At 43.3% G+C, this 14952-nt stretch overlaps 1 protein-coding gene across 1 annotated transcript in view; it reads right to left on the bottom strand.

Moving 5' to 3' along the window:
• The window catches only part of LOC138786409 (uncharacterized), a 45921-nt gene extending 33952 nt beyond the window's left edge, over positions 1 to 11969 (bottom strand). The window contains exons 1-11 of the mRNA XM_069963400.1: positions 11883 to 11969; positions 10871 to 10969; positions 10452 to 10612; positions 9840 to 9964; positions 8333 to 8462; positions 7455 to 7603; positions 7188 to 7372; positions 4663 to 4773; positions 4442 to 4543; positions 3115 to 3190; positions 1753 to 1880 (exon numbers count right to left, since the gene is read on the bottom strand). Of these exons, the coding sequence (XP_069819501.1) occupies positions 1753 to 1880; positions 3115 to 3190; positions 4442 to 4543; positions 4663 to 4773; positions 7188 to 7372; positions 7455 to 7603; positions 8333 to 8462; positions 9840 to 9964; positions 10452 to 10612; positions 10871 to 10969; positions 11883 to 11969 (1353 nt within the window). The remainder of the gene's footprint in view (positions 1 to 1752; positions 1881 to 3114; positions 3191 to 4441; positions 4544 to 4662; positions 4774 to 7187; positions 7373 to 7454; positions 7604 to 8332; positions 8463 to 9839; positions 9965 to 10451; positions 10613 to 10870; positions 10970 to 11882) is intronic.
• Positions 11970 to 14952: the final 2983 nt, after the last annotated feature.

Here is a 14952-nt window from a genome sequence, read left to right as displayed (position 1 = left end):
CCTAATGGTATTATGTCGCCCCCCCCCCAGTGTTCAAGTATGGTACTTCTCATGTATATTCAGTCCAGTATGCCTAATGGTGTGATGATGCAATGGCTTGATGTCACGTGACTGCCCCTGCTGCCATGGTAACCCCAATAGCCATCGAGCTTTGGCTGGGGATACCATGTGACTTCCTCTCTGCCTCAGTCCTATCTTCTACCTTCAAGGGGACAGGTTGTGTGTGTCTTCTCTCCACCGTCAGGAAAGAGACACGTGTGCTCTGCTGCTCCAGCATTGCTAGAAGTGTTCCGGTCCAGTTGGGACCTGGCTGTGTCCTCCTTCTTAAGTCCTAAAGATTCTCATCTCAATCAAAGATCTGGGTGCCGATTCTTCAGTCATTCCTCTCATCATCTCCCATCATCATCCACAGCAAGTATTCGTCTCAGCTTCATTCCGCCCAGTATCTTATCCTCAGTACTACTACTCCCATCATTCAGTACGCTACCATCAAAGCCTATTGCAGCATCACCCATTGCTTTGCCTTATCCAAGTCTGCCTTATTCCCGGTTGCATCCGGAGAGACTGTTGCCACTAGTTACCACCGTTTCAATAAATGCACAACTACCGAACCCTGGCATTGGTTTAATTATTGGTGCCCTGACTAAGCACAACGAAGAATTGCTCGGCCTCCGCTTGGTCAGGTTCCTGGTCTACAGCTGCTATCCCTTGTGCCAATACCGTGACTACCATCAGGCAAAAGGGTTCCTACCCAGTACTACCACCACCAGTACTACTACCCTCAGCGGAGTGGCCCAGCGCAAATATATGTTACAGACCTCACTAAAAAGAACGTAAGAATTTTATTGTTTTTTTTTTTTTTGCAGATATTAAATTTTATTCTTTTAATTCTAGTGTCAGAAAGTTATAAGGGTTTGTAAATTACTTCTATTCAAAATCTAAAATTTTCCAGTACTTATCAGCTGCTGTATATCCTGTAGGAAGTGGTGTATTCTTTCTAGAGTGACACAGTGCTCTCTGCTGCCACCTCTGTCCATGTCAGGAACTGTCCAGAGAAGTAGCAAATCCCCATAAAAAAGCTTTTTTGAGCAGTTCTTCTCACGGACAGAGGTGGCAGCAAAGAGCAGTGTTTCAGACTGGAAATAATACACCACTTCCTGCAGGACATACAGCAGCCGATAAGTACTGGAAGCCTGACTGGCTTCTGAAGCCAGGAAACCGGTGGCTTCCCTAAGGCCTCCAGTTGCCCTTGGTACCATTGCATTGCAAGGTGGAGGACAGAGAGAGATTTCTCCCTCTCTCTCCCTGTTAGATGCTGCGGTCACTATTATAATGACAGAACCAGTCAGGTTATGAAGTTTGATGCAGCCCTAAGTCTGCCTGGAAAGCATGGATACAGCCATAGGCTGAGTTCACACTACAGTATTTTACCGCCGTCATTGCCAATGGTCCTCAAAAAGACGTCTGATATTTGCTAATGACAGCTGTCTATAATGATCATAGTGATTAGAGACGTCCGTCATCGGCTAATATTGGAAATTTTTTTTTTTTACGGCCGCAAAATCCCATAGTATGAACTCAGCCATATGTATCCATATTTTACTAGACTCCTTAGGGCTTCATCCAATTTCTTCAGCCACTGGTATTAAAATGCAGCACAGTCGGGTTCGGACAAACCTATGCATGCTTGAGGTTTGCTCATATCAAATGATATATTCATCTAGATTACACCAACTATACTGAAGACCTTACCTCAATAAAAGGAAAAGCCAAGCCAATGACAAATAATCCCAGCCAAATGAAGGCCCCACTTATGGCATAGGCAGCTGGTCTGTAACACTGTACAAACAGCTCTGTGGGCAGGACACAAGAAATGCCTCCTATAATGTAAATATTAGAAAACATCCATCATTATTAATCCAGGTATTTACAGACATAAAATTACGAACCCGCTAAGTTTTGCTGAGGCTGGGTTCATACTTCTGTTTGGAGTACTCCAAATGGAAATGTGAACCTAGCTTTATCCATGGTTTCCCTGTTTCACTAGTAACAATGCTAATAGATTATATTCTTAGGCCTGATATTTAATGTAAGCAAGCGCCAATCTGCTAGATTGGTGCTTGCTTACCGAGCCTCTGCAGCACATACATCCTTGCTGTATATAGAAAATAATTAAGTCATACTTACCTCTCCAGGCTCCTCTGGTGTCCTCCAGCATGTTCCCTGCTCACCACAGTCAGTGCTGGCATGTGTGAAGCTGTCTCTGAAGTAACAGGCGGCTTAGCCAATCACTGTTTGAGACATGACAGTGCCGCTGGCAGTGATCGGCTTAGCTGCCTGTCACAGACGGCTCACTACGTACCAGCGGCTGAGAGTAGAGAAGACATTAGGACACCAGAGGAGCCTGGACAGGTAAGTATACTGTTTATTATTTTCTATACACTTAAAGGGGTAGTGCACCAAAAAAAAATTTCTTTCAAATCAACTGCTGCCATGAAGTGCCAGAGATTTGTAATTTACTTCTATTAAAAAATCTCAAGCCTTCCAGTACTTATCAGCTGCTGTATGCCCAGCAGGAAGTGGTATTATTTCCAGTCTGGAGAGCAGGAGAGGTTTTCTATGGGGATTTGCTCCTTCTCTGGACAGTTCCTGACATGCACAGAGGAGGCAACAGAGAGCACTGTGTCGGACAGGAAAGAAAACACCACTTCCTGCTGGACACACAGCAGCTGATAAGTACTGGAAGGCTTGAGATTTTTTAATAGAAGTAAATTACAAATCTCTGTCACTTCATGGCAGCAGTTGATTTGAAAGAAAATTTTTTGGGTGCACTACCCCTTTAAATCAGCCGCCGACCACGCATCCCTTATTACACATAGCGATGCACGGTCGGTGGCCAATGACTTGCTCGATTCGGCCTGATTGGGCAAATAATCACCCCGTGTAATAGGACCCGTACAAATACATACACAAACATACATACATATAAAAATTGAACTGCGTGATTTGAAGTTTATTGTACCCCAGTTCTTTTAGACTGATTTCTATCCAATTAACTAATAAATGAATCAATAGCACTAAAAACTGTGTTTATCTTACTAATAAATAACTGACCTGGACCCAAGCCGAAGCTCAACGTAAAGACGAAAATCAACATGCAAGAAGCATATGGCAGCCAGGAGTAGACGTCCTGCAAGGACATTCATTCAATGTGTTAAACATAAATGACATCTTGTATATCTTATAGAATTACGTTGTCCTTTCTTCTTGGATCATGTACTGTAATTGTTTGGACCGTTCTTACGTTGCTGACTACATATTTAGTTCATGTGTATGTGTGGTATGAGAACTACACTCTAACTTTGCAACCAATATTTTATGCGTCCAAAATAGAAGATAGAGCAACTTTCCATATCCTACCGTTATGCGTACACAACACATCTGTCTCTATAGTTCTAAAATACAAAAAAGCCCTTTAAATTGTGTCTGATCCTGTGATCATGTTGCTCCCTTTTAAAAGGGAACTTCGGCAAAAAAAAATCTTTGTCTTTCAAATCAACTCATGTCAGAAAGTTATATAGATTTGTTATTTATTTCTATTTAAAATTCTCAAGTCTTCCAGTACTTATCAGCTGCTGTATGTCCTGCAGGAAGTGATGTAGTCTTCTCAGTCTGACAGAGTGCTCTCTGCTGCCACCTGTGACGGAAACTGTCCAGAGCAGGAGAGTTTTTCTATAGGGATTTGCTACTGTTCTGGACAGTTCCTGTCATGGACAGAAGAGGCAGCAGAGAGCACTGTGTCACACTGGAAAGAATACACCACTTCCTGCAGGACATACAGCAGCTGCTGTATTTCCTGCAGGAAGTGCTGTATTCTTTCCAGTGGTCTCTGCTGCCACCTCTGTCCATGTCAGGAACTGTGCAGAGCAGTAACAAATCCCCATAGAAAACCTCTGGACAATTCCTGTCATGGACAGAGGTGGCAACAGAGAGCACAGTGGACTGGAAAGACTATACCACTTCCTGCAGGACATACAGGAGCTGATAAGTACTGGAAGACTTGAAATTTTTAAATAGAAGTAAATTGCAAATCTATATAACTTTCTCACACCAGTTGACTTGAAGGAGACACCAGTTGATTATAGTTCCATTCTAAATATGGGAAACAGATAAAAGTAACATAGAAAAAAGGTCCCACAGATCAGACCTCCACCAGTCTGCTAGTTATTCCCTATCCTGTGGATAGGAGATCATTTTTGATCATGAGAATAGCCCTTTATGAGAGTAAGTTTTACTTTTTCCTGTATTGCTATGGTAGTCTAACCATAAAAACAATACAATTCCTTGTATGAGATGTATAGGCTTTCTTCTTTCTTCATCAGCACTGGATGGCTGTGCGACAGCCTCCTTCATACTTACACGGCAGCAACACGGTTCTTACCTGAAAGGTGAGAGTGGCAGTGAGTAAGGACAACGTCAGCGACAAAATCACATAGTTCACCCAGAGTAGCGTTCTTCTGCCCAGACGATCAATGAGAAAGCCCTGTAATAAGACAACAAAGATATCGAACAGCAGGACAATGAGTTGCATGTGCAAAGTAAAGTCTCAGCACTCTACAATAAAGAAAATGTGGTGGAAGCTGAAGTAGACGCAATACTTACACACAGAACTGTTGTAAACATTTCCACAATCCCGATGCCAAGAGACATGTATGGTACCTGACTAGCTGCAATACCTGCATTCTGGAAAACGTCATACGCATAGAAGTAAACCTGGCAGTGGATACAAGGAATGCTATTTTTAGTTGGTCATTATTGTAAAACTATATAATTAAAATATAAAAAATAAAAAAGCTTTTAAAGCAACTCTGTACCCACAATCTGACCCCCCCCCCAAAACCGCTTGTACCTTCGGATAGCTGCTTTATATCCAAGATCTGTCCTGGGGTCCGTTCGGCAGGTGATGCAGTTATTAACAAAAAAACAACTTTTAAACTTGCAGCCCCGTGCCCAACGGCCGTGGCCTAGATTGTGTATGCATTAGGCTGGCACAACTGTCCCTCCTCCCCACCCTCCTCATCATTAGGAATGCTCCAGCCAGATTGTCTCTTATTCCTCACCTGTGTCAGCCCGGCACATGGGCTGGATCGTCAAAGCACCTGTGCAATGTTCAGACAGGATAAAATGTTTCAGTGGTATTCTTAATGATGAAGAGGGTGGGGAGGAGGGACGGAGGGGTGGTGCAAAGTTAGGGCACAGATATTCTAAGCCACGGCTGTTGGGCTGAAAGTTTAAAAGTTGTTTTTTAGGACAATAACTGCATCACCTGCGGAACGGACCCCAGGACAGATCTTGGATTAAAAGCAGCTATCCGAAGGTACAAGCAGTTTGGGGGGGGGGGGGGCAGATTGTGGGTACAGAGTCACTTTAACGAAACAATTTGGTTGTTTTTGTCTGTAGTATAGTGCAGCAATATGTAGTAAAAGCTCATATGGATTATTTTGTAAATGTAATCCCACATGTAACTTTTTTGAGATACCTCCCAAGTCTCCTGTGTTCATCATAACAATTTTTGATTTCTAACAAGCGGCTAGATTGCTTCCCTTGGGTAGAAAACCTGAACAATGTCAAATGAAGCAAGAAGAATGGCTGCTCAGGTGTATTTTCTTTCTTCCCAGTAGAAGATGAGAGAGAAGCATGAATAGGGTAGGGGTATCATAAAGTGGCTGACACTGTTATTGGCTACAGTGGCTGGCATTGTTGTGGGGTACAATGGCTGATACTGTTAAGTACAGTGGCTAGCACTGTTATGGGGTACAATGTCTGCCACTGTTATGGGGTGCAATGGCTGACACTGTTGTGGGGTACAGTGGCTGGTACTTTTATGGGGTTCACTGGCTGGCACTGTTATGAAGTACAATGGCTGGCACTGTTATAGGGTACAGTGGCTGGCACCATTATGGGGTACAATGGATTACAATGTTATGGTGTACAGTGGCTGGCACTGTTTTGGGGTACAATGGCTGGCACTTTTATGGGGTACAGTGGCTGGCACTGTTATGGGGTAGAATGGCTGGCACTATTATGGGGTACAGTGGCTGGTACTGTTATGGGGTAGAATGGCTGGCACTATTATGGGGTACAGTGGCTGGCACTGTTATGGGGTACAATGTCTGGCACTGTTATGGGGAACAATTGCTGGCACTGTTGTGGGGTACAGGGGCTGGCACTGTTATGGGGTACAATGGCTGGCACTGTTATGGGGTACAATGGCTGGCACTGTTATAGGGTACAGTGGCTGGCACTGTTATAGGGTACAGTGGCTGGCACTGTTATGGGATACAATGGCTGGCACTGTTGTGGGGTACAATGGCTGGCACTGTTATGGTACAGTGACTGGCACTGTTATGGGGTACAATGGCTGGCACTGTTGTGGGGTACAGTAGCTGGCACTGTTATGGGGTACAATGGCTAGCACTGTTATGGGGTACAGTGGCTGGCACTGTTATGGTGTACAATGGCTGGCACTGTTATGGTACAGTGACTGGCACTGTTATGGGGTACAATGGCTGGCACTGTTGTGGGGTACAGTAGCTGGCACTGTTATGGGGTACAATGGCTAGCACTGTTATGGGGTACAGTGGCTGGCACTGTTATGGGGTACAATGGCTGGCACTGTTATGGGGTACAGTGGCTGGCACTGTTATGGGGACAATGGCTGGCACTGTTATGGGGTACAGTGGCTGGCACTGTTATGGGGACAATGGCTGTCACTGTTGTGGGGTACAGTGGCTGGCACTGTTATGGGGACAATGGCTTGCGCTGTTATGGGGTACAGTAACTGGCACTGTTATGGGGACAATGCCTGGCACTGTTATGGGGTACAGTAACTGGCACTGTTATGGGGACAATGCCTGGCACTGTTATGGGGTACAGTAACTGGCACTGTTATGGGGACAATGGCTGTCACTCAAAGGCAGCAGCTTAAAAAAGTTCATAGGAATTGACAAAATGCTAATGACATCACAGTATTATTCCGGCAGCAAAACAGATATATTTATATATATATACAGGAAGAGACACGTGGTAAAGCAGAGATAGATATTTTTATAAGCACAAAAAACTAGAGATAAAATCAGTAAATGTAATATAAAGAATAAGGCATAGAAGGTGAATGAAACAATTACCGCATTGATGCCTATTAGCTGCATAGCTCCACATATTAACATGAGTGAGATCATCTGCCAGCGCACTGTGCGATCCACCAGTAGATCCTTCAAACCTTTGCTTTGTTCTCCTACCACCTCTTTCTCTGCCAACATGTTCTGCAGTTCAGTACTATGATCCCCCGGACCCCACAGCTGCTGCATAGCTGGAAAAAATAATAAAAACATCTGATGTAATAATGAATAGAGTGACACCACTTTACTAGAGACAGTGTAACCTCTCTATACCTTTTAGACAACCATCTTTGTCACCTTTGTCGATAAAAAGGTATCTAGGAGACTCTGGGAAAAACGGTAATGTAACTAGCTGAATGAGTGCTGGGACTGCACTACATGCCAAGAGGTAGGGCCACAGCTCCTCTGTCCCAAGCAATTCCCTAGAAGAAAATTAAGTAAAGTTATGACATGTACTGAACTAAAGAAAACAATAGCACAAACAATGGTTACTGGTAGTAAAGAATTGCTTAGTTAACATATGAAGAATATAAGAGGATATTATAAACAACTTTAAAGGGAATGTATCATGTAGATTTTCTTTTACCAGACACTAAAAGTTGTTCTTCTATTTCAATCTGTTTCTTTTTTTCTGTCTGTAATTTTTTTTAATTTCACTTGTATATTGTTAAGGGGGCTGCCATCTTGTCTGCGTTGTTTTTAACAGCATTTAGTGACAGTAAGACTCATAGACATAGACGACAATAGACACACACTGTCCCCTTAAAATGAATGTGAAACATTACTGAGCGTCATTCCACAGGGAGCTGCTATTATCTCCTCTATCTACTGGTGTCACCTGATGCTTTAATTCTGTCACTTTACAGCAGCCTCCTCTTATCACCAAAGAGAGATCAGGAAGTCTCAGCTTAGTTTTAGCCCCCATTGGTGAGAATGAAAACTGCAAGATTCCAGGACTATTTTATTATACAGTATATATATATATATATATATATATATATATATATATATATAGATAGATAGATAAAAATTGGAAATAAAAAAAAATCACCAAAAATTGTTTAAAAAATGTGTTTAACATAAAAACAATATTTACACAATAGATCATTCTCTGATGGCATGTTGCCTTTAAAAAGTGTTGCTGACAGTACCTGAGTCCTATGACAAATCCCATCAACTTCCCAAAGGCAATGGAAAAAGAAACGGATACAGTGACAAGTCCACGTTTACTCTGAGGGGCACATTCCCCAATGTACATTGTGTGAAGATTCAGACTTATGCCTAGAACAAACACCAACAGGGAGGCATATAGTGAAACAGACAAGCACTAACCATACCATGCTGTTAGTCATACATAACCCGCTTTAATAATATAGACCAAAATCAGAGCATTTGCCATTATGCCGGTTTCACACATGGCGGCTTTTGAGCCAAAACTAAAAGTAGATTCAAAGTAAGGAGTAAAATAAGGAAGCACTTTCCAAAAAAATGATGTGTCTATAGAATTGAATTACTCTGGCCCCTAAAAACTTTTTATATATTACTGCCATCATAAAAAACATCTTATTCTTATTTCCCCACATTCCCCTGGTGTCCTCCTGCGGCGTCACTGGGTCCTCTGCTGACTGCTACCACTTCTGTGACTTGGCTCTCTCCTGGATTGACATCTCTTTCAGCCCCAGTTGAATTCTGCAAGCTACCCACTTCCATGGCTAGACTATCCCAGCCCACAAGATGGCCGCAGTAATTACCTCAGGTCAGCTCACTGTATTCTTGTGACCCTCCAAATGTTGCTCAGCTGACAGTTGTTGCCATGGGTCACTCACATACTACAGGCCCCATGTCACACACTCCAGCCTCCATCCCACCACCACTTCTGCAATGGACAAGCCACTCTAGTCTCAAAGATCATGTCCCTCCCTTTCCCATGCTGGCCTTCCCTTCACTGATGCCTCCCAAATAAACAGGCCTCAAATTCACTAATCAATTGCTGGTCCACTTGACTGCACATACAGACCATTTGCACCTGACCATTAAAGCACACTTTTTTATTTTTTTTTAGTCTCCTCCAATCAGCATTATGGTATAATACTCACAACACGTGCGGCTACTGTATGTAAATGTTAGGTAGTGTTGGGCGGACTCGAGGAAACTATCTGGGTTCGGCAACTTCTCCAAACCCGAATGCTGAGCATTTCATTCTTGGTGTCTGGAGTTGGATGCCGCCCTAGGGCTACCAGGAAAACATGGATTCAGCCATAGGTCTTAGTCTATATCCATGTTTTCCAGGACTCCCTACGGCGGTTTCCAACTTCTCCGGACGCCGGAAATCAAATGCTGAGCATTTGGGTTCATAGAAGTTGTTGAACCAGGACAGTTTTGGCGAGTCTGCTCAACACTAATGTTAGGCCCTTCCTGGACCCATAATGACGTTATAACCTCCAAATAGTGTGTCCCAGTAGTCAAGCAACTGACATGTATTAAAGTATACAACACGACAGATAAATATGCCTTACATTTACATGCCATACAACTGGCATCAACAGTAAAGCAATAGTCAGATTCCTAAATAGCTGTGCATAATATCAATCTGTGCATAGTAATACCAACATATACATAGAGTCAGGTTTAAATGGTTTAGAATTCGGCTTCACTTACCTGCATTAATTCCATAGAAGAATCTCCCTAACATAATCATCTCAAATGATTGGGCAGAACGGCTCGTACACATTAGCACAGCTCCCAGTATAGCGATCAGATTATTATACAGCTGGGGTTTCTTTCTACACGAGAATAATGGGAGCAGAAATTAAAAGTTTGGTTCACACGTAGTATTTTGGTCTGTATTTTTACCAAAAGGAGGAGTGGGGCCAAGACACAGAAAAAGGTGCAATTCTTTCCGTTATAGTTTTAGGCCACGACCACACAACCTATTTTTTTGGCCGTTTAATTTTAAAAGTGGGCTGTGCAAACAAACGGCCCCGCTAGATGTCTTAATTCCTATGAAGCGACGGAAAGACATGAGTATGCCAGAGGAGCGTTGTATTTGGCTCTTTCCGTTTGCTCCATAGAAATGAATAGAGCAGCGGGTCACGAGCTGCACCCTTGACTCTATGCATAACAGAGCCAGCGGGGCCTGATAGGGAGATTGGCAGGGGGCACAGAGGTCGGACACTAACCCCCCCCCCCCCTCCCCCGACCTCCTACTTTTCCTCTATCCTGTGGATAGGGCAAAAGTAAATTAAATCGATATATCAAACACTTAAGTACCTTCCAAAGATGACTGACAGATGTCCCACTATTAGGGAGCCCAAGAGTCCACCAATACTGTACAAAGAAACAATCATGGACCAAAGTAACGTGATGGTGTCTGGATGTAGGATGACGCCATACCGGTTCTCCCATGTGCTGTTGATGAACTTTTGAACATACTAAAGAAAAAAAAATTGTTGATTTTAGAATGCAGTATACCTACACAAATTTATAACACAGGTAAAACAACTTCATTTCTAATTTTTCTGCCATAGCCATAAATAATTCTCACATGCCCATTTCTCATTCAAAAGACCTAATAAACCAGGCCAGACAACAGTATAAATTGTGATTCCATTGAAGGCGGAGGCATATCTGGGACATTCCCAACTGAGCAGATGGGACATGAACCAAATGGCTTACAAAGGACAACTTACTCTCGAAGGAGAATTGATAAGAGAAATGTGTAGACCATACTGAAATGTGCCACCAATGCCCAAAACCAGAGTTAGCAGGGGCAGGTTAAGAGGCAGCACCTGGGAATACAAAAAAACAAAAACGTTTGATTTTGAGATAGTTTTGCAAATATAAAAACATTGGTAGGAGAGATGGGGGGGGGGACATTTTTTATATTTTTAAAAATGCAGAGAAATTAATGTTATTCGTGTATTTAAAAAAGTATTCTGCTCAAAATTTACTTTTAATATGTTGCTGCCCTTAGTGAGAACATAACTAACAGACTATTCTTACCTTTCTGCACTTCCCCAGGTTTCCTCCTATATCATTTCTGGGTTACGGTTAAGCAATCCTGCCTCCACTTCCGGGACGGACTTGTCTTGGCAGTGACAGCCCACTCAACCAAGGCGGGATAGCTCCGAGGCCAGTGATTGGCTGAGCGGGCTGTCACTGCCGTGACAGGTCTGTGTTGGAAGTGGAGGTGGGATCGCTTAACTGGAACCCGAAGATGACTTAGGAGGACACAGGAGGGGGCGCAGAGAGGTAAGAATAGGCTGTTTGTTATGTTCTTACTGTGCTGTTTTCCCCTTATCAGTACTGTTATTCAGCTGTTAATATTGTTGGATGAGTTCTCCATTCATTTGTATTGTCTATTCCATGCATTGTTATCTATGCTGCCATCTGCAAGCCAGAATTGGTATGTGCTTGCTCTTGTTCTTTTCGATAAAGTTTTTTCAAAGTGGCCATGTTTTGCAGCCCTGTTTCCTAGTTACCTGCTCTGAGGTACCATTTTGGTCCTCACTGCGAGACAGGGAGCACACTTTTTCCAAGACCAGTGTCGGACTGGGGTATCTGGGGCCCACCAGAGGATATGATCCTGGGGGCCCACCAATGAAGAATCAGTGAGAAAAGACATGTCAGTCAGTGTTTGTGGAAGTTCTAAAGCTAGGGGCCCACCGGAAGACATCCCCAAGACCTCCCCGAAACACTCACATCCTTGCTGAAGCAGGAGCGCATCAGCAGTGGAACCAAGAGGACATCATCAGTCAAGTGTGTGGCTGGAGGGACATGGTGGGACATGCGTCGGGATGTGCGGAGGACGTGGGGGCCATGGACCAGTATGTCTGCGGTTCCGGCTGTGAAGGTCCATGAGAGGACTAGGTGAATACCCTAGTTTAGAGTAGGGGTGAATGCCCTAGTTTAGAGTAGAGGTGCCTCATTTTGGGTGGATGCCTTACTTTAGGCTGGTTGGTAGGGTAGTTGGGGGTGTCTTATTTTAGAAGGGCGTCTTAATAAAAGTTAATTTTTTAGCAGAATATCCCTCTTTAGTAGTTGTCCCAAGATCTAAGAAGTTATATATTTACTTTGCTTCTTGCCGTTTGACTTCAGGCTCCATGACAACACAGCCTGACAGCTTTTCCTCTACATGAAGGGTCGGGCAGTGTCATCGGGGCATGTACAGATGTCGCCACGGTTAACATGATCCTTGACGCAACAATTATGTTAGGGAGGTATGTAAGGTCAAATAGAACGCTGAGTTAAACATGTTATTGTGAGCAAGTTAACACAGGCTATATCTGTATAATGTTGCAACATAGCGTTGACTATATGTAATAGAACCATAGAACAACACTTCATCATCTATGCCACTTTTAATGGCTCCAAACACTTTATGTGCTATGGTAGCCGCTACTAGGCACTGACTGCTATAGCCCAGCTTACTATATCTAAGAAATTTTATGTACAATTTTATATTTATCAACGTCTAAGATAATATTCTGAGGCTGTAATTTACTATTTAGGAAGGAAGGCGTCCGTCTTGTAACATAGATGGCGGCTAATAATGATCATTGTTAGCGGCTGTCTATGCAACAAAGTGCCCGCCTTCCGCCAATATTAATATGAAGTGGGAACATAGCTTTATATTAGAATAAGTGAAATTCAACAATACGTGATGTTACAGCATTTTTTATTTTTTTCTAGGAAACATTTTATCAACAGTACCTATATATTTTAGATTCTAAAATTAATGGTAATAAGTAGAGATGAGCGAACCGGGTTCGGGTTAGAGTCCATCTGAACCCGAACGTTCGGCATTTGATTAGCTGGGGCTGCTGAACTTGGATAAAGCTCTAAGGTTGTCTGGAAAACCTGGATACAGCCAATGACTATATCCATGTTTTCCACATAGCCTTAGGGATTTATTCAAGTTCAGCAGCCACCGCTAATCAAATGCTGAAAGTTCGGGTTTGGATGGACTCCAGCATGCTCCAGGTTCGCTCATCTCTAGTAATAATATATAAAATAAATAGTATTACATCTTTTTAGTATATCCTCATCTATATATTTAGTACATACCTCAGAGATAGGTCGAGCCATAGATTTTTAAGGAGGATGATGTAGCAGAAAATCTGTGGCTTAGCTTGGTGAGGATTGGTGATGAAGTTCATTCAGTCACTCCTTGCAGGGTGACTCTATAACTTCTGGCTTTTCATTAGCTGAGACTCTGGCATTACAGAAAGATTGCAATGTTAACCCTCTTTGTAAATCAGCAATTTTGAAGATTTCTAGGTACAAACACATAATTGTCAGCAACAGATAGCATACAGTTTCTAATTCAGAGAGTACAGATAAAGCTGGGAGAAGCGCGTGTCTGAGCGCTTCACTCCCTTGGCCGCATTGTTATTGCAGTAGATGGATTCTATAGCCTTAAAGTGTCACTGTCATTTAAATCTTTTTGCAGAAATCAATAGTACAGGCGATTTTAAGAAACTTTGTAATTGGGGTTACTAGTCGAAAAATGCATTTTTATCATGAAAAAGCAGTTTGAAGCTCTTCCGCCTGTCTTCTTTGTTTTCTATGGAGAGGGGAGGGGTGGAGGGAGATGAGGCACCAAAACAGGACAACAAAGAGTTAATTTACAGCTACATCACCAGGCTATCTCCTCTGAAGTCAGCACTGACTTCTCTGACCTCTGAAAGCGGCTTTCACACAGGTCCCACTGTGTAATCCTTTGTTCTCTGCTCTCTGCTGGCGACTAATCTCCCCCCTTCCCTCTCCATAGAACAGACAGGGCCGACTGATGTAAAAGAGTCGAGATTTCCTGATAATGAGCAGTGAATGAGAGAGGGGGGGGGGAGGGGGGGACCTGGGGAAAGTCAGTGACACTTTAAAATGAAGCCTATGTAAGCCAGGGGGAAAAGCGCACACCTCTCCCATCTCTGTCCAATGGTCAATGGGAGAGGGAGGGGGGAGGTGGTCTGAACGCCCAGATCCTAACTGATCAAAACATTTTTTATTTTTTTTTTTGTAATTGACAGGGACACTTTATGGTCTCAGTACAATGAATGGTTTAACCAGTGGTGACAGTCAGTGTTGGTTCTCCATATAAATACTGTATTGTAAAGTCAAGGCTGGATAATAGCCCTTATTGCAGTTGTGTGTGCCTAGTTTTGATACAGCTCTGTATAAGGGCCCATTCACACTCCGGAAAACAGGCATAAATTGTGAGTGGAATCCCCACCACGGACTCTGCTCAGAATTCCGCCTGCCTCACTGCTAAGTATAGGGTGCCTCCAATCTCCGCTGAAAGAACTGACATGTCCATTTGTGGTGACCCCCGGTGTGGAGGTATGGCCGGTCACTTGCTAGGTTATGTGTGACGCCAGTTCTATGGTGGTTGGCCGAGATACAGCCGGGCCAATGATGTTATGTCGTCAGGCCAGTGTCGGTTAGTTTAAAGGGCTAGTTGTACCTTGTTCCCCTGTGAACAGTGTCCTGCTGGGCTGCTACGGGTCCCTTGGGTTGATATGACGGTGGGCCGGTGGGTGGTGTAGTGACCCTCCCGGATTATCGGAACTGCCACCCACAGAAAGGGGAAGTGTCCCAAGGATGTAGTATACACTGTGTCAGTGTGGGCCGAAGAATCACAAAGTCTCCTTATCATAAATAATATCTTGTTTACTTTAATGGTGCGTTCACACCTACAGGACCTGCAGCTGATTTTCTACTGCGGATCCGCAGCAAATCTGCAGCAGATGTCATTTAAATAACTGAACACAGC

This window comes from Dendropsophus ebraccatus, chromosome 3 (genome assembly GCF_027789765.1).
Source record: "Dendropsophus ebraccatus isolate aDenEbr1 chromosome 3, aDenEbr1.pat, whole genome shotgun sequence".
Taxonomy (NCBI): Eukaryota; Metazoa; Chordata; class Amphibia; order Anura; family Hylidae; genus Dendropsophus; species Dendropsophus ebraccatus.
Note: the sequence above shows the minus strand (reverse complement) of the source record. Positions and strands in the feature narration are given on the sequence as shown.